Raw genomic sequence first — 18072 nt, 5'->3', positions numbered from 1 at the left:
ACTTCGTTTGCACACGTTTTGTAACATTTTAAAACAACGAAATCACACTCGGGTCTGCATTGAACTCCCTCCCTTGCTGCGGGCGCTGGAGCCTCTCTAGATTCTGGCTTTCTTAGCGAACTTCCTACTTTCCTTTGTCTCCCAGCCCAGGGGTGTTGGGGGCAATACCTGGTTGCGTTCTCTAAAGGGAACGTGCCCCCCGCGTGCCCCCCGCGTGCCCCCCGCGTTACTGTGGTGTCCGTGCGACCTTACAGCCTATTGTGGATGCAGCGTCCGAAACTGAATCTGGATGAGATTGTGGAGACAAGCTGCAGGCTGGCGCAGAGCTTAGCATTGGCATCCCCCGGAGAGGGCTGCAGCTGCGCTCCCCCGGACCGCGGTCCCGGCCTGGAGGGTGAGTCAGCGCGTCAGTCCCCGCGGGGCCTGGGGAACCAGCCCCTCCCCCACGTACCTGCCCGGGAAGGTGGGCCCCGCCTCTGTCGCCCAGGGGTCTTCCCCGCTCAGCAAGTGCTGCGCCCACGGTCGCTGCCTGGCACCCTGGCTTCCTCACAGTGCCCTGCAAAGTAGCTCAGCTGCGCGAGCAGCAGGCGCCAAGGCCCTGGCTCTGCGGCAGTCCTGAACCCACAAACTGGGGGAGAAGGAGAGAAGCTCAGAGGTTCCGCCCGTGAGGAAGGCTGTCCTTTGGGGTTAGAGCCTTCTGGCTTCATCCCCCTCCCCCAGGCTGGGTGGCCTGACATCGCCCCTGGCAGAGGCCCCTGCTTCCAGTGACCTGTGCCCACAGCTCAGCGTGGCGCCTCCACGAGTAGAGGCTGTGTGTCTGCCCAGGGGTGAGCCTCAGAGCGCGGAGGCGCCAGGCTGTGCCCCTTGCCCTTCCCACTGCCACAGTGGGATGGACACCGGGAACAAGACAGTACAAGCCTCCCGGCGGCTCTCAGCCTTGAGCCCAAGGACCAAGGTGGCTGCTGCCGCTCGGGGCCTGAGGGCCCCGCGCCACCCCCCCGCGCAGAACCGCAGGAGTTCCTGCCACAGTGCAGAGATGGGCCTTAGTGGGGCAGCGGGCCTGGGCCCCCGGCCTTGAGCGGTGCAGGGCAGAAAGGGCCAGACGCGCTGGGAGGCCTGGGCAGGGGCCGTGGGCGAGCCGGGCGCCCGGCCCTCCCGCCCCAGCCTGCAGCTGTTGGCGGCATCCACAAACGCAGGCCCCGTGTACTGGTGGCCATGGTCCCAGCGGGAGGCTGCGTTACCGCCAGGCAGGGCAGCAGGCAGACAGTCCTTCACGGCCTCAAAGGACCCGCAGTCAGCCTTTGTGGGTGGCCTCAGCTGCCCCGGAAGGAGGGGTGCATGGCGTGCTTTCTTCCCCTCCCTCTGTGTCCGCACAGTGGCGACAGAAAACTTGCACCACCACCCCCCCCCCCATCTCCCCAGGGAACTAGCCAGGCCCAGCCCCACCTCCGGGAACTTCCATCAGAGGGACCATGAGGCTGATGTCCACCCTGGGCGCGTCCTGAGGTCACGGAAATCAGGGGGCACCAAGTGGGCGTGGATGAGCCTGCCGCCGGGGGCCGGCTCCCGTGAGCCCCAGAACAATAGTCACCTCCCTCAGTGGGCAGTGAACCCCAGGCTTAGGAGGCCTGGGAGCTTGCTGGGGGGGGCCGGGGACACGGGGAGTGAGGGGACCGAGAGCTGGCGGCGGGCGGCAGGGGGAGGTCTGGGAGTTCTGACGGGAGTGGAAGGGCGGGACCCGGGCCGAGAAGTGGCCCAGGCCTCCTCCCGAGCGTTGGGGCCTCTCCGCCCTGGGTCCAGGCGGGAAGCCCCAGAGGGCCTGCGGAGGAGGCAGCGCTCCCTGGAGTTCTAACAACTGGGGACGCCGGAGCCCTGCCCGGGGTCATCGCCGCCCCAACGGAGGCAGGCATGCGCCCCCCGGCGCACGCGTCCTGGGCCCCGGATGTGATACTGAAGGAGCTTTCACTTTGGGGGGGAGGGAGGTGTCGTGTGAAGCCCTGGGGTGGGAGTAGGGGGGCCCAGACTCCCTGGAGTCAGCTTACGGGCTGCCAGGTGGACAAGCTGCGGCCACCTCTGCAGGGAGGGGCAGGGGGCAGGCTGGAGCCCAGGCAGGGGGCTGCACCCTCAGGTGGGGGTGACAGCGCTCAGCTGTCAGAGTCAGTGTCAGAGCCGAGGGGCTTGGGGACGCATGGGCTCCAGGTGCAGGTGGCTCGAGGGGTCACCCACAGGATCTGCTTCCTGGGGAGGGTTGCTGAGTGCCTGCCCCGCTTGGGCCCATGGCAGCCCTGTGCCTCCCCGGACACTGCCCTGCGGCCGCCTGGTCCCCACAGCGCCCTCCTCGCTCCCTGTGCATCTGCGGGACCCGTGGGGCTGGCCCCGGGAGAGGCTGCCCACGCCTGGCTCCGAGGGCACGTCTTCTGCCGCTGGCTCTCCCTGCTGCACCCACGGGGAAGGGCCCCCGCCACGTCCGGCCTCCGCAGACCAGATTCTCTCGGAGGGGCGTCTCCACCTCGGGAGGGGCGGCCACTTGGCACCTTCTGTCCCTGGAGGCTCAGGAGAGAAACGGTTCCGGCCTGGGGCTCGGGGGTTAGCTGCGTGCCCGCACCCACACGGGCTTGCAGTGGGTCCTGAGTGTCAGGCAGGGGACAGCTGGCGCTTGCCCACCTGCACGTCCCCTCGGAGCCAGCTCAGGGGCCGTCCCCAGGCGGGGGAGTGAAGACCACTCACGCCCGGGTTACAGCCTTGTTTATTTGCAAGGGAGCCGAGCAAGGGGACTCAGAGGGCTCCCGCTGCTGGGACCCCCCGGCGCACGCACAGGTCCGCGGAGCGGTGGTGCCCGCCCTTCACACCTGCTGGGAGGCCAGGACCTCAGGGTTCTCGTAGCAGTGCACCTCCTTGGCGGCGGCCGGAGGGGGGCCGCGGGCCCTGCGGGGGCAGCAGCGGCCCACCAGGCGGTCCCAGGGCTCCAGAGAGTGGAGCCAGAGCGGGAGGCAGGCCCAGGAGCGCAGAGGCCGCGGCAGCCAGGCGGGCCGGCGCCGCTGCAGCACGTTGAGCAGGACGACGAGGAGCGCCAGCCCCACCAGGGGGCCCCCCACCGCGGCCAGCACCGTGCTCCCTGCCAGGGACAGCCCGAAGGCGGCCAGCGGCAGCAGCAGAAAGCTGAGCAGCAAGTAGGCGATGGCCACCCAGCGGTACTTGGCAGTCACGTCCCCGAAGCGCTTGGCCAGCGGGATGGGCAGCCGCAGGACTGGCACCACGTACCACAGCAGGATGCCAGCCAGGTTGAAAAAGAAGTGGATGAGGGCAACCTAGAGGTCCAGAAGGCGGGCGGGCTGAGAGCCTGGGCCTGGCACCCAGGTCCCCCCCGGCTCCCCGGGACACCCGCTCCTCATCTCCCCGCCCCCCGCCCCCAGCCCAGAGGGCGCGAAGTCCAGAGCCGGTTGGAGGTCCGCTTGTTGCCACCCAGGGCAGCAGATCCGGCCAGGTGTGGGTGCCTCCTCTCCCCCACGCGCTAGGGGGCCCAGCCTGCACCCCAGGCTGCCGACTGCGCCACCGATGACCACATGGATCTGCCCTCCCCTGGGCTGGTTAGCTTGTCCACAGCTCGTGCCTGGGACCCCCTCCTTCCCCCTGAGTGCGCTTGAGAGCCCTGGGCTCTGCCTTGCTCCTGTGGGGAGGCGGTGCAGGGCCACACGTGCAAGGAACATAGTCCCCTCCAGGGGCTGCTGGGCTTGAGTCGGTGTGAAAGGTGCAGTCCGGAGGACTTCCTGAAGGGGGTGGGCCAGGGCCCTGCACTGAGAGGGTCTGAGTGGACAGAGCAGAGGTAAAAATGCAGGTGGATGGCGGGGAGGGCTGGGGCCCATCTGCTGGTGGGCAGAAGATCTGGGCTTTTCAGGAGCTGCGCCTGCCTGGGCACCGAGGCAGAGCCAGTGGAGGACGGAAACTTGAGCCAGGGCAGTGGGCCAAAGCAGGGGTGACTTAGAGATGGACTCGGCAGCACTGAATGTGACTGGGTGTGGGGCACAGAGCTAGGGGACTAGAGGGAGGCATCCCGGAGGCAGGATTGCGGCCTCGGGCAAGGAGAGCTTGGCACACCCGGCGCCGGTGAGGTGGGTGGGGCTTTGGCGGAAAGAGGGCATGATGTCCGGTAGGGACCTGTTGGGTTTAGGTGGTTCTGCATCCCAGAGGAGGTGCAGTAGAAGGGCTTGAGGCCCCCCCAGGCCAGGGTGTCTTGAAGGAGCACAGCCAGCAGCACAGAGGTGGGAGTGGAGCACGGAGATGCCCTGAGGAACCCCTGGGTAGGGGCTGCCAGAAAAAAAGAGAAGGCGCCCGAGACCCCATGATCCTTGAAACGACGGGGTCCAGGGGCGCGAGACTGGGGTCGGGGCCCCAAGAGATGCCCACAGGAGCCCTGGGGTTCGACGAGTTGGGGCTGTGGGTCCCAGCAGAGCTTGGGCCAAGGCCAGGAGGGCGCTGAGCCCAAGGGGGCACCCGAGGCCCGGGTTGGGAGGGCCGGGGAAGGGGCAGGGGTGGTACCTGGAGGGCACTAAGCAGCATGTCCGCAGGACTGGCCAGGGCGGCCAGGAGGGCTGTGGTGGTCGTGCCGATGTTGGAGCCCAGGAAGAGGGGATAGGCGCGCTCGAGGCTGATCACCCCGACCCCTGGGGGAAGCGGGGGGGTGGGTCACCGCTGGGGCCTGAGCCCTTGCGCCTACGCCCCAGGGCCCCGCGCCTGCCCCCGGCACTCACCCATGAGCGGCACGATGGCCGCTGTGAAGACACTGCTGCTCTGGAGCACGAAGGTCAGGCCGGCGCCCACCAGGATGGCCAGGTAGCCGCTGAGCCAGCTGAATGGGAAGGGGAAGTCTGCAGGGTGGGGGGAACCGGGTCACCCCCCCGCCTGCCTCCCAGCCCCGCCCCCACCCCCAGGCCCCCATTCTGGCCGCACCAGCGTTGATGACCTTCCTCACGGCCTGGGCGATGCGGCCGCGCAGCACGGAGTTGAGCAGCTTGACGACGAGGACGAGGCAGGCGCAGAGCAGCAGCAGGGAGGCGGCCAGCAGGATGAAGCCCACGGCCAGGTCGGTGAGCGTGGTGCCCACGAACAGGTGGTGGCCTAGGGGCGGGGCGGGGCTGGTGAGGGGGGAGGGAGGGGAGCGGACGGCGGGGCGGGCGGAGGGGGCGGGACCTCACAGGGCAGCAGCTCCACCGCAGCCGCAGCCGTGTCGTTCCTCTCCGGGCAGGGGCCGAGGTCAGCTGCTCCACAGTCGCTGCTGTTCCCCGGGGCCTGGGGAGGCGAGGCAGGGCAGGCTCAGGACTGGCCCGGTGCCGGCGGGACTGAGCGGCTCGGAAGGTCAGAGGTCAGGGGTCAGAGGCATCTCACCATCAGCTCCCTGGTGCCGCACCATTGCTTGATGACGCTGCTGTTGGTGGCGTTGCCCGTGGCAGTGCTTGCAATCACATCGGTGTCCAGCTGGGGGAGAGACGGGTTGTGACCGCTGCGGGACCGGGGCTCGCCTGGACTCACGCCCCCAGCCCGCCGCTTCTGCCCTCTCCTCCCCGCCCCCCCTCCACCCAGGGCAGGGGCTCCACCCCTCCCCCAAGTGCCGCCTTCCCAGGCACGAAGGGGCTCCGGAGGGCAGCACTTTCCTCACCTGCACAATGAGGTGCGTGAGAGGCTGCGTTAGCACCTTGAGGATGTCGGGCGCACGCCCCCCGGGCTCCAGGCTGGTGGCGCCCAGAGCCAGGGCGCTGAGCCTCTCCAGCAGGGCGGTGGCGCTCTCCAGTGGCAGCAAGATCAGCACCGTGAGCCAGTTGAAGATGCCGTGAACGGCTGAGCCGCCAAAGGCCCTGCCGCGTTGGGCAGAGTGGTCGGTGGCCTCAGCAGGGGGCCTGGCTCGCAGCCCCCAGCCCTCCCCAACCCCCAACTCACCTCCGAAACTCATCCCTGTCCCCTGACTGTGCCATTGAGACCAGGGTGCTGGTGATGGACGTGCCCACGTTGACGCCCATGATGATGGGTACACACGCCTGGACGGTCAGCACTGTGGGGGGGCCGCCTGCGTCAGCCTCCCGCGCTCCGCCCCGCCACCGCCATCCCAGGAGAGGGGCGCACTCACATTGGGAGGCCACCATGCTGACCACAATGGAAGAAGACGTGCTGGAGCTCTGGACGAGAACTGTGACCAGCACACCGATGACCAGGCCAGCCACAGGGTTGGACAGCACCACGTTGTCCTTAAAGATATCTCCAGTCACCTTGCCTGTGTCCGGAGAGTGGCGCCCTGAGGCTGTGCACAGCAGGCCGCCTGCAACCACCACCGCCCCCCGCCCCCCGCCCCCTACCGTCACTCACTGCTCAGCAGCTGGAAGGCAGAGCTGAGGATGTCCAGGGAGCAGATGAAGAGATAGAGGCTGCCCAGGAGTCCACAGGCCTTGAGGAAGCCAATGACCACGCGGAGCACTCTGCCGGCCACGCTGAGCTCTGAGAACACAGGACGGGGCTGTCCCTGTGCCCGCCCTCACACAGCCCTGCCCTGCCCCTCACCCCTCCCAGGCCGCTTCCTCCTCAGTCTCCCTCCGGAGCGGGGCCAGGGCCCCCCTTCTTGTCTGTGCACAGGGCAGGGCCTGGGTCTGCGTCCCCTCTCTGTTCCTTTGCAGGATGGCCAAGCAGACCACCCCCAGGACCTCCCGGAAACCCACTGGCCAGCAGGAGGGAGAAGGAGGGGCGGGCTGGGCTGGGGGGGCTCCCCTCCAGACGGGGCAGGCAGCTGATCTGAGGGACGAGGGACCCTGGGCCAGTGGCCTGCGTGGTGGGCTTCTGTAAGGCCTGTTGAGGCAAACTTCTTCCCTGCTCTCTCTCCCCCAGGACCCTTTTCCACGCTCAGACCCTGGGGAGTCAGAGCCCCATTTGGCCCATTACCCAACACCTCAAGACCTACCTTTCCAGGACTGGCCAGTGTCCTTTAGCTGAGGGAGGGCCCAGGGGTCCATTTCCCCCGCTTCCAAGACTGGGGCAGAACCGGAGGTCCCTGCAGGAGTCAAGGTGAAGTAGGGCCAAGGACACCCCAGGTGGGGAGTCAGAGGGGTGACGGGGACTGTGGCAGAGGGGCTTGGGGCAAAAGAAAGGAAAGGGAGCCTCCAGCCTGTCTGGCCCTAACCAGAATTGTCGTGAGGCCCCATGGAGATGGGCAGGAGTCCCCTCCCCACTTACACAGAGCAGTGGGTCAGGGGCTGAGCGGGTAGGCAGAGAGGCAGGCTGAGGCCTGGTCCCCTGGGGCTCCTGGTACCTGCATTTCCCAGGCTCCGGTCCACCAGGCCAACTGTGTCCAGAGTAAGCGGGGGGACCTGGCCACCCGTGCGGGAACTCGGCATGGATTTCTGGCCGGGACAGGCCAGGCCCAGGCCTGGATCTGCTGGGGGCGGGAAAAGCAGGTCAGATACACAGCCTCCCCGTGCCCTGCCAGGTCCTGGGGTCCTCTAACCTGAGATCTGTCCCCCCGCCCCAGCCCCCCTCAGCCCCGGCCTTGCTGACTTCCCGCTTCCTCCATCTGCAGGGGGATGGCTATAGTGACCTCAGACAGCTGTCAGACGAGCCCAGTCCAGTTTCGGGGGGCAGAGTCAAGGGGGCCCTGGCTCCCTGGCTCCCTCGCTGGTCCTGGCTGGAAGAAGACTTGGTGGGTGGCCCAGGACACAGGGTGCTGGGTGCCGGAAGTCGCTAAGAGCTGGGAACCCGGGGACCTCTCCTATCAGGTGTCATTGGGGACGCTGCAGATGGTCCCAGCTTAGACTTTGGCATTTGATACCAAACGGTGACGTCTCTGCCTGATAAGGGCCCCACCCCCAGTGATGGGGGCAGGGCAAGGGGCTTGGGCACCCCCACCTCACCTCAAGGCTCCTCTCTCCAGCCCTCTGGCTCTGGATCCCCTGTCTAGTCATCTACCCCAACTCCCTCCCAGGCCCCAGGGTCCAGGTGCTACAGAGCTTTCGGTCACCCTCCGTCCTGTCTCTCGTCCTCAGCTGGGGAGGTGGGGCCTGAGCCCTGGGCCAGGAGGTCACCCAGCCCTTGTTCTGATGTCCCCAGGGCCCCACCTGGTTCTGGAAGCTCCTACCTGTGAGGGTGGTGAGGGGGCACCTGCGGGGAGGAAGCACAGGGCGGGAGCAGCTCCCGGTCAAAGATCCGCCGGGTGCGCACATGACCTGCTGTGCACTGAGCCCCATTAATGTTTACCCAGGAGTGGAGGCTCCCGAGGGGTACCTGTCACAGCCCCAGGTGGCTGTCTTGTCCACGTTGCGCTGGGCGCCCAGCCCGGCCCTCTCCCAGTGGGCTTTCTCCGTGGATGGGCCCCGAGCCAGGCCGGGGGTGCTGCAGGCGGGGCACAGGCTGAGCGCGGGGCCAGCGCAGGTAGACCCCTGGGAGACATGACCAGACACTGTGTGCCGCCTGCCCCGGGCAGGCCAGGGCAGGGCAGGGTGCTGGCGCTCTGGCTGGTTGGCTGCGGGCCCTTTGGGAAGTCCACCCCGAGCTCTGCGGACCACCCCATCAGATGGGTGGGAGCGAGGCCCTTTGCACCAGCTGGGGGGGGGGGGAGCCCCAGCCCCTGAAGTCTAACAGGTCAGGCCCCGCGCAGGCCAGGGCAGGGCTGGGCCCAGCCTCAGGGGTGGGCGGTGATGGTGGAGGGCGTTGTGCCTCCGTCTGCAAGTTGGGGGCGGGGGCGGGGGGCCACCTGGACCAGCAGACTCGAACCGTCCTGCCCCCTCCCTCAGGACACTCCTGACTGGCTCCGTGGCTCCGTGGCTCGTGGCTGCCTCTGGGGATGGTCCCTTCCCTGCTGCCCCTCCCCCTTGGGCCGCGGCGCCCTGGGGCAGCTGCGGCCCACCAATCGCGGTGTGCCTGGGGGACTTTGCCCCGGAGGAGGAGGAGGAGGCTTCTGAGTGTCCTCTCAGCAAATTTTCTTGTCCCCCCCTGTCCTGCACCCGCTGCCCAGCAGGCCCCGCAGTCCCTCCCAGAGCCTCCTGAGTGACAGCGTGACAGCTTCTTTCTGGATGGGGATGGGGATATTGCCGGGGGGAGGGTCTGTGTCCAGAACCTGCTCTGGGGCCTCCGAGGGATCTGTGCGGTGGCCACTGGGAGGCGGATGGCAGCTGAGGGCCAGGAAAAGGCCGAATGCGGGAGCGCTCCTACTGAGCTGTGCAACCTCAGGCAGGCCCCCACCCTCTCTGGGCCTAGGGTTAGCCCGGGCCCGGGCCCTCTCCTCAGACAGCTGTCACAGCAGGGACTTTGCGCCTGCAGGGGACCCTGCCAGAACAGTGCCCAACACATAGTGGGTGCTCAGTGGGCTTTGCTGAATGAACCGACTTCACAGGGACGCCTTGCCAGCCGGGGGTGGGGAGGCGGCTTTCTGCGCTGGCTCCCACCTGTGGGACTTTTTAGGCAGAGACCCATGGAGGCATCCTCTGAGCCGAGTCCGGGCCTGGGGGACTGGGCTTGCAGGTGACTCTGAGTGCAGCACCCCTCACCCCGCACACAGTCAGGCTAGCCTGAAGCCCCGGAATCCTGGCCAAGACAGGCAGGAGGTAGCCGGTTACTATGGGCGCAGCCCCCACACTTAGGCTGCGGTCCAGGGGTGTCCGCGTGGGGGCCAGGACGTTCTGGGCTGGCGGAGCGGGGGTCGGAGTTTCCACGGCAGGCCAGCCGTGGGCGGCAGGTCCTCTGGCGGCAGTGGCAGCCACTGGTACTCAGACCTCGGGACTGCTCAGGGTGTCCCAGCAGAGGCCGCAGTCGCAGCCACAGCAGCGTCTGGGCTGGGGGAAGTGGGGCTGGGTGCCCGAGGCGGGACAGAGCCTGGCTGGCTGCCGAGTGATGGCGGTGCTGCCTTTGGGGGGCCCAGGAGGCTGGGGCTCCCCGCGAGCCGGCTCCCGCTCTGCCCTGACAGCCAGGAAGGCGGCCAGGTCGAGGTCCAGCATGGCCACCCCTCCCCGGGGCGTGGGTGTGCTCTGGCGGCACTGTGGGCAGGGGATCCAGCGCTGCTCGTGGGCCGCCGTGTCCAGCCGTCGCACGCACGCCTGGCAGAAGGTGTGGCCGCAGTAGAGGCGGCGCGGCAGGTGCCCGGAGAGATCGTAGGCCGAGTAGCAGATGATGCAGTCACCGCGCCGGCTCCCAGCAGCTGTCCCCTCCTCGGAGACCCGGGAACTCTCTGGCCGCAGCATCCTGGGGGAGGCGAGCAGGGCCGCTGCAGCCCACCCTGCCTGCCTCTGCGGGGCCCGTTTGGGCCCTGACCCCAGGAGCCTGCCCCAGAGCGCGGGCGCCCGGGCCTCTGCCGACCTCGGAGGGTGGGTGGTGGCCAGTCGGGCCCCAGACGCCGGGGTCTGGGCCCAGCCTGGGCTCCTGCCGCTGCCGACTGGGCAGCACCCTGTGCCCCTGTTTGGTCGCTCTCCATGGCCCTCCTGCCCAGCTCCAGGCCACCCCACCCCCAGCCTGCCTAAGCCCCGGGCCTCTCTTACCTGCATCGGCTCTGCTGGGCAGCACTGCCCAGTCAGAGGATGTCCGGGGCTCGAGGGAGGGACCCAGGGCGCCCTGCGGCTCCCTCCCTGGGGCTCGCATTACGGGGCCCCGAGCACAGGCGAGTCAGCAGGGAGGCAGGTGGCGGCTGCGGGCAGGTGCGGGCTCTCCTTTCAGCCACAAAGCGCTTGCAACTGGATCCACTAGCAGCACCAAGTCGGCAGGAGATAAGGCGCCCCTCACCCCCACCCAGTCTGCCCTCAGCCCCGCGCCCCCGCCCCTTCATGCCCGAGCCCAGCTCCACTGGGCCCCCACGCGCGCCCGGCTCCACACCTCGCCACAGCCCCCATGCCCACCTTGGCCACCCAGACCCGCTGCCGCTCTCCTCTTAACGCCACCGCCTTCCAGCCTGGGTCTGTGTGACTCCATCCTCAGCTCCCAGCTCGAGCACTGCCTCTTCCCGGCAACGTGCCCGGACCCTCCCGGCGCCAAGCCCTGAGGGGTCCTGCCCCCCGAAGCTCAATCACAGTGTGTGTGTCCAAGTCGTCCCGGCATCCTCCTCCCACCTGGTCTGTCCCCTCCGTCCCCACCATAGGGCAGTGGCCAGCCCCACGAGTCCCCAAGGGGGTGCTCAAGCACAGGTGTGGAGACCCTCCCTCACACCCAGGGACCACCCAGAAGCTCCCTGAGGTGCAGGGCGCTGTGGCTAGCCCCGGTCGCCCTCATCAGAGGCTACACCCCCCCCCCACCAGCATCTGCCTGGCCATAGCCCCCAGGCCAGCCCAGTGACCATGGCTGTGGGCGCAGCAGAACGGAGTGTGTCAAGAATGGTCAGGATGGGATTAGGCCCCTCGGGCCCCTCGCTGCTCCGCTGGGAGGAAGTCCCTACTCCCACCACCCGGGCAGTCCGGGCAGTCCGCAGCCTCTCTGACTGGTGGAACGGGTTTCTGTAGCTGCCCCGGGTGGGGTCAGCCTCTCAGAGGCAGGCCACGGGGCAGGGGCCAGGAAACCGGCACACCCGAGCCCCTGTACACTCAGGCCAGTGGCATACCCACTCACCCACACACGGGTCTCGCCCTGTGGCCAGTCACCCTGGGTGGCCAGGACCCGGCCGGCCGGCGAGGCCAGCTCGGCTTCCTCCTCTGGCGTGGCCCTGCCACTCAGTCCTTGCCCTGGCCTCCCCGCCTCCCCCACCGGCCGCGAGTGATGACAGCACCGAGCAGCTCAGCTCTGCACACGCCCCCCAGGCAGGCATGGCACGCTGCTCGGTCCAGACGGAGGGGACACCTGTCCCCCGAGCGCCCTCACTGGCCAGCCCCTTCTCTGCTCACCTCGTCCGGGAGGCCCAGGCCCTGGAGGCCGGACACCAGACGAGCAGCATGGCTTGGGTGCCGCACAGCAGACGTTCAGGAATAGGACGCTTCACGGGGAACCGGAAAAACACCCCGGCCGAGGCAGGGCAGTGACTCACGGGCGGGCAGGGCTTGGTCCCGGCTGCCTGGGCTCCCACTCCGAGCAGCTGGCCAACGCCAGTCCCACCCGCCACGGTCCCGCCAGCACGGCCTCCTGCAGGCCTTCCTCCGGGCTCCGCCCGCCGGCTCCGCACACTGCAGCCTCCTACCCTCTGGCCCACTGACCGGCCTGTCTCTCAGGCTTGGCCTCAGCCCTAGGGAATTCAAGGTAGCTTGAAGCCAGGCCTGGCTGGGCCCGAACAGGGGACACACTCCCACCCCCCGTCCAGCCTCAGGGTGGACTGGAGACCTGCAGCGCAGGTTAGAATGTCATCAGCGGCCTCCCCTTCCCTGAATGGCCCACAGGGGCTCAGGCCGGCGGCTGTGTTCAGCCCGGGACCCGCTTCAGGGGGGCAGCAGCGGAGAAGAGTCACCAGAACAAAGGTCACTCTGCTTTATTGCCAGGGCCGTGGGCCCTGAGGGAGGTGGTCAAGGGTGTCCCCAGGCCCGCCGTGACAGCCAGTGCCCAGGGCTGTTTCAAGGGGCCAGCGCTGGGCCGTTGGCCTCCTTGGCAGGTGGATGCTCCTATCCAAGGTGGAAAGCGGCCAGCGCCCATGACAGCGGGCCAGTGGCTGCCCGGGCCATGTCGGGGTCCTGCGGCAGGTCCCTCGGACCGGCAGGGGCCGGGCTAGGAGATGACGCAGCAGCAGCTGTGGCAGCGGCAGAAGCGAGGGCAGTGGCAGCAGGAGCAGCACGGACAGCAGCAGCAGTGGTGGGCGATGTCATCCCCGCGCCCGACGGGCGGCAGGCCGCTGTAGGTCAGTCCCGCCGGCCGCTGCGCGCCGCCGTAGGGGTTGCAGGGCTGCTGCCGGGTCTGCTGGCCCTGGGTCTGGGCGGCCCCCTTGCCCCCTGGGGCCTCCTCGGTGGGCTGCAGGAGCCCGGTGGGCTCTGAGGCGCAGGACCCCACAGGCAGAGGCTGTGACCCCCGGGAAGAGGGAGCCGCCTCCAGCTGCTGCCCCAGATCAGGCCGCAGGTGAGCCCGAGGGATGCTGACGTGGGCATACGGGTTCTTGACGACCGTCTCATGCGGATCCATGGCCCCGCCTGGCAGAGGCAGGCAGAGGAGACGGTATCAGCTCAGTGGAGGGGCAGAGCTGCACCCCAAGAGAGTGCCCACCCTGCAAAGAGCCAGGCTGTGGAGACGCCAGGGTGTACGAGGCTAGTGTGCATGCGCACGGGAGTGAGATGTGTGTGAGGGCCGAGGTCTCCCAGCTGCCCTCCTTGCGTGGCGGGGGGGGGGATGGGGCAGGGAGGCTGGGAGGGTGGCTAGGCTGTCCCCGTGGTTGAGCCCCAGTGCAGGGAAGCCCCTCAGCCCAGGACCCACCTGCGGTACTGATGGCAGCGAGGTCCCCTCTCCTCCTGTGGGCCAGGTCCCAGTGCCTATGAGGCAGGCAACTGGCAGCTGCCTTTTCCCTCCTGGGGAGGGGAGGGGCCGTGGGGCGGAGTTCAAAGATGGGGTTCCCAAGATCCCAGGAGGCTTCAGCTCTTCCAGCCCCATAGCCACCCACCCTTCCTTCTCAGGTGGGTGGGGGCCCCAAGCCCGGGCTCCGAGGGGCACTGCCAGCCCGGGTGACTCAGCCTCCATGCATCTGAGGCACGTCGTCAGCCTTCCCAGGACGTGCAGCTCACCAGGAGGGAGGGCAGGAGCGGAGCCTGAAGTCAGCCTCAGCTCCCAGGCTTGGGGCGGGGGGGGGGGGTTGGGAACCCCGGCCATCGCTCGCACACCTCAGGACCCCTGTTTTGAGGCAGAGGGCAGAAGTCCTCACTTCAGCCAACAGCCTCTCCCTGGCAGACAGAGGCCACGATGTCTGAGAGCACAGACTGCTCCAAGGTTTGTAGGCTTCTGACCGATAAAAAATGTTTTATTTACACACCTTTGCTAAAACTGATCTTACAATTGGCAAAGACAGGGGCTTCATCACAAGGGACCTTTGTAGCTCATGTCTGAAAATGCAGCTTGCCTCCCTTGGCTCTCTCAGGGACCTCCAGCTCCCCACCCCACCCGCGTCTCCCGCTTTCATCTGTGAGGTGGCAGGCAGCACTTGCCACGCAGGGTCACCGTGCGGGGGGAGGGGTGACAATGGGTGTGAGTGCTTGGGTCTGGGCCTGGCGCTGGTGATCTGCCCCCCTCGCAGTGATTTGGGCAGTAGGGTGGGGCCAGGACTCGCACCCCCAGTCCTTGGTGCCCAAGGGAACCCCCCAGGAACGGCGGGATCAAATCAGAGGTGGCCCAGAGGCCAGGGTGACCGAAGTGGGCTGCATGGGGCCAGTGAGACCGGTCCAGACACGAGACCCACCGTCGCGGCACCGGGCGTGCAGAGAAGCGGGCCCCAGACCCGCGTCCTTCGCAGGTGTACGACGGAGGCTCAGCGCGCAGGCTCCAGAAGCCCCACCCACTGCCCCTGCAGACCCCGCCCCTTGCTGCGAGGCGGCGGCTGGCGCATGCGTGAAGCAGGCCTGGGGTGGCCGGTGGGAACTTTATTCCCCAGAAGCCTCCGCGCCCGAAGGTTTCTCTAAAGACCTGGTTCGGGGTCCGCTGGCCTCGGACGGTCCAGGACACGGCCTAGGCCGCTCAGCTCCGACCACCCGAGCTCCGGGGGCGCGGATTTGGGCGCGCTCGGGGAGGAGGGCCTGAGGGGCGGGGCCTCGCTCCAGGGGCGGGGCCTCCGGGAAGGGGCGGGGCTTGGTGGCTGGCGCTTCCTGGGGTGCGCGCCCAGCGGGCCGGTGGGACGTGGATCCGAACCGGAGGCTGAGGCTGGGCTCCCAGGCGTCCCCTGACCGGCGACCTCTCCGTTGCTCCGTCTTCACGTCAGAGCCCATAAGGCTCTCGCTGCCCGTCCCGTCGGGCACCTGCTCCCTTGCACACCTCCTACGCCCGCTCGCGATCAGTGGCTTTGGAAACAGACCCAGACAGTAGGCTGAGGTCACACAGCAGCAAGGTCAGGCCCCGTGGGACAGACTCGCCCCTCCAGTCTGTTCTGCCCGCCTGGGCTTCCTCACCAGGAGCAGCGGCCTCCCTGAAGGAGCGGGGCCCGGCCAGCAGCCCGGTGCAGTGGGGCCTGTTCCGAGCAGCGGGGCTGTGGCCAGAAGGGGCTGAGACTGTCCAGGGTCAGCACAGGGCCCGGTGCCGGTCACGGGAGTGCCAGCCAGCATGCCACGCCGCAGCTGGGTTGGGTCAGCTGTGGTCCCCTGCCCGGTAGTTGCCGACACGTCCTCTGTCCTTTCTCGCGCCTGAGGGTTCCCCATAGGCAGAGGGTAGACCCCAGGGAAGCAGGGAAGCCTGGCTTGAGGAAGCAGAAAGGAATGAGGCCTCCATGCTGGGTGGGGTCAGCTTAGCACACAAATACGTGACAGCAGGGCACGTGCTGACCTGCTGGGATGCCGGAAAGGCCACCCCACCCTGGGCAGGTGCATGTCCTCCATGGGCTGCCCCGCTGACTGTCTGACCTTCCGCATACCCGTCACCCCGTCCATCTGTCCGTCAGTCCTGTCCTGGAGCCTTCTGCCAACGACTGTCCACCTCTCCATTCGCTCCTCTGATATCTTGCTTGCCCACATCTGCTCAGCCTCATGGTCACATCACCCTCTTTGAGCCTGTCAGCGTTGAGCACAACCTGGGTACACCTGTGAGCCCGAGGCATCCTACTGGGGGCACAGTAGAGGGACAGCAGAGACCCCGACTCTCTGGGCGGACACAGGGCAGCCCCCCCGGTTGGGGCTCTGGGCACCAGCTTTGCTGAGACCACCACTCTGCTCCTCTTGTCTTCCTCCCTCTGGCATTGTGAGGCCTCGGGCTCGGGAAAACAGGATTTCCCTTCTAGAATTGGGGGTGGGGGTACTTGACTTGGACCCAGGGTCGGCCAAGCAGGACTGGGGTGGGGGTCCTGGAAAGGGGTGACGCGGGGGTCCTGACTCACACGCGGCCCGCGGGGAAGGGCAACCCCGGGAGCCGGCGCCAGGCCCGAGGCGATGGAGGGGCGGCTGAGAGACTGGCCCCGCCCCGCGGACCCCGCGCGGGTCCCCAGACGGGGGGTGGCGCTGCGGGCGCGGGCGGGAGCCGCGCGCACTGCGGTCCCCGCGCCTCCGCCGCAGAGCGCGCCACGCTCCGCACGCACCTGCCGCCGCGCCGCGCTGCCCGGAGCCCCGCGCCCCGCGCCCCTGGGAGCCGCCGTGCCGCGCCATCGCCCGAAGTCGCCGCCGGAGCCGCCGGAGCCGCCGGAGCCGCGGGGCCGAGGCGCGGGCGTCGCATCCGGGCCTGCCTTTGAGACAACCTCGGCGGCGGCGGCGCGCGGCCCGGGGACGCCAGGCTGGGGCAGGTGAGCTCGGGCGGGGCGGGGCGGGACGGCCGCGGGGTCGCGGCTCGCCTCCCCTTCCCACCCCGGCGGGGGTTGGGCCTTGGGGGCGGGGGCTGGGAAGGGGGCCGGGTCCCAAGTCCGGCGAGGGTGAGGGTCAGAGGTCGGGAGCCCTGTCTTTTGTGCAGGGTGAGGGTGGGCCCCGGGCGCTGCCCTCACGCTGTCTCTCACCTGCAGCTCGGGCCTGGTCCAGGCCGCTCTTCTGCTCCCGCCGCCGCCGAGCCCGCGGCCTGGGGCCTCCTGCAGCCTGGGCTCAGGCTAGCTGCCTTCCCTGGGCGCCCTGTCCTGGAGCCATGGGGCCCACCTAGCCCCTGCCTGCCCGGATGTCCCTGCTCAGGGACTGCTGACCTCGGCTGCAGGGGGAGCTCCCCCCACGCCCCCTCGCCAGCCTCAGCAGCCAGAGACCCTGGGTGAGCCCCTGGGCCAGACCTGCAGCCCAGGGCAGCCTCCTATACTCCCCTGCCCCCGCCTCCCTCCTCCTCCCCCACCCCTCCCTCCTCCTCCTAGGACTGGACCAGAGAAGCCACTGTGGCCACTGGGGGGGGCCCTGCCGCCCCAGCTCTCGCCGGCCGCCCCCAGGAGTCCTCGGGGCGGCCGGGGTCCCCACCAGGCCTGGCAGGACCGGGATGCTGCTCCCTCTCCTCCTCCCCGGCCTCACCCAACGCCCCCGCCCACCCGAGCACCCAATCTGATTGGAGACAGCCGGATGCCGGCTGACCCTGGGCCCGAGGTGGGCAGTGGCTGGCCGGGCCTCCTCATGTCCTGCCTGAAGGGTCCCCATGTCATCCTCAAGATGGAGGCCATGAAGATTGTTCACCCTGAGAAGTTCCCTGAGCTGCAGGCGGCTGCCCCTTGCTTCCCACCTGCACCGAGGCCCACCCCTGCTCTGGCACCCAAACGCGCCTGGCCCTCAGACACAGAGATCATCGTCAACCAGGCATGTGGGGGGGACATGCCCGCCTTAGATGGGGCGCCCCGCACCCCTCCGTTGCCACGGCGGCCCCGAAAGGGCAGTGTGGAGCTGGGCTTCCCCCGAGTGGCGCCAGCGGACGAGGTCATTGTGAATCAGTATGTGGTGCGGCCTGGCCCTGCCGCGTCCGGGGCCCCTGCCACGGCGGCCCCGGCTACAGGTGAGCCCCTGGAGTGCCCCACCTGCGGGCACACGTACAACGTCACCCAGCGGCGGCCCCGGGTGCTGTCCTGCCTGCACTCTGTGTGTGAGCAGTGCCTGCAGATTCTCTATGAGTCCTGCCCCAAGTACAAGTTCATCTCCTGTCCCACCTGCCGCCGGGAGACTGTGCTCTTCACTGACTACGGCCTGGCCGCACTAGCCGTCAACACGTCCATTTTGAGCCGCCTGCCACCCGAGGCGCTGACCGCCCCGTCCGGGGGCCAGTGGGGGGGCGAGCCGGAGGGCAGCTGCTACCAGACCTTCCGGCAGTACTGTGGGGCCGCGTGCACCTGCCACGTGCGGAATCCGCTGTCCGCCTGCTCCATCATGTAGCACCCACCCGCTCGCCGCTGCCCGCCAGTCCTTGCTCGCCGCTTCTTCAGGGATCCGGCCCTGCCCTGTCGCCTGTTGACCCCTCGCCCACCACAGCTTCTGGCCCCTCCCCGTGTGGCATTGTCGCTGCAAACAACTCTGCCATTAAAACTCTTTGCCAAAGTTTGCACCTTGTTCCCTGGACTGAAGCCTGCTCTTGCGGCCT

At 68.5% G+C, this 18072-nt stretch overlaps 5 protein-coding genes across 5 annotated transcripts; 1 reads left to right on the top strand and 4 right to left on the bottom strand.

Moving 5' to 3' along the window:
* Window positions 1-2729: 2729 nt before the first annotated feature.
* SLC34A3 (solute carrier family 34 member 3) lies at window positions 2730-7373 on the bottom strand. Its single transcript, XM_039220766.1, has 12 exons — window positions 7289-7373; window positions 6941-7030; window positions 6355-6483; window positions 6119-6262; window positions 5932-6043; window positions 5654-5849; window positions 5383-5472; window positions 5193-5286; window positions 4948-5115; window positions 4749-4865; window positions 4537-4661; window positions 2730-3308 (listed from the first exon to the last, which is right to left on the bottom strand). The coding sequence occupies exons 1-12, from the start codon at window positions 7371-7373 to the stop codon at window positions 2844-2846; spliced, it is 1815 nt and encodes a 604-aa protein (XP_039076697.1). The 3' UTR covers window positions 2730-2843.
* Window positions 7374-9737: 2364 nt separating this feature from the next.
* On the bottom strand, window positions 9738-10602 carry LOC120222765 (RING finger protein 224-like). Its single transcript, XM_039220718.1, is given in 4 exon segments — window positions 9738-10209; window positions 10503-10537; window positions 10539-10563; window positions 10565-10602. Coding segments are annotated over 4 exon segments (570 nt in total).
* Window positions 10603-12406: 1804 nt separating this feature from the next.
* On the bottom strand, window positions 12407-13717 carry CYSRT1 (cysteine rich tail 1). Its single transcript, XM_039220777.1, has 2 exons — window positions 13336-13717; window positions 12407-13055 (listed from the first exon to the last, which is right to left on the bottom strand). Exon 2 carries the CDS (start codon window positions 13045-13047, stop codon window positions 12640-12642), a length of 408 nt encoding a protein of 135 aa, XP_039076708.1. The 5' UTR covers window positions 13048-13055; window positions 13336-13717; the 3' UTR covers window positions 12407-12639.
* Window positions 13718-14489: 772 nt separating this feature from the next.
* Window positions 14490-15671, bottom strand: LOC120222797 (skin secretory protein xP2-like). Its single transcript, XM_039220779.1, has 3 exons — window positions 15382-15671; window positions 15012-15291; window positions 14490-14903 (listed from the first exon to the last, which is right to left on the bottom strand). Exons 1-3 carry the CDS (start codon window positions 15567-15569, stop codon window positions 14490-14492), a joined length of 882 nt encoding a protein of 293 aa, XP_039076710.1. The 5' UTR covers window positions 15570-15671.
* A 543-nt stretch (window positions 15672-16214) lies between these two features.
* Window positions 16215-18032, top strand: RNF208 (ring finger protein 208). The gene is made up of 2 exons (XM_039220717.1): window positions 16215-16327; window positions 16541-18032. The coding sequence occupies exon 2, from the start codon at window positions 17070-17072 to the stop codon at window positions 17865-17867; it is 798 nt and encodes a 265-aa protein (XP_039076648.1). The 5' UTR covers window positions 16215-16327; window positions 16541-17069; the 3' UTR covers window positions 17868-18032.
* The last annotated feature ends 40 nt before the right edge of the window (window positions 18033-18072 follow it).

This window comes from Hyaena hyaena, unplaced genomic scaffold (assembly GCF_003009895.1).
Source record: "Hyaena hyaena isolate Hyena2069 unplaced genomic scaffold, ASM300989v1 scaffold_911, whole genome shotgun sequence".
NCBI lineage: Eukaryota > Metazoa > Chordata > Mammalia > Carnivora > Hyaenidae > Hyaena > Hyaena hyaena.
This window is presented reverse-complemented; position numbering and strand designations above follow the sequence as displayed.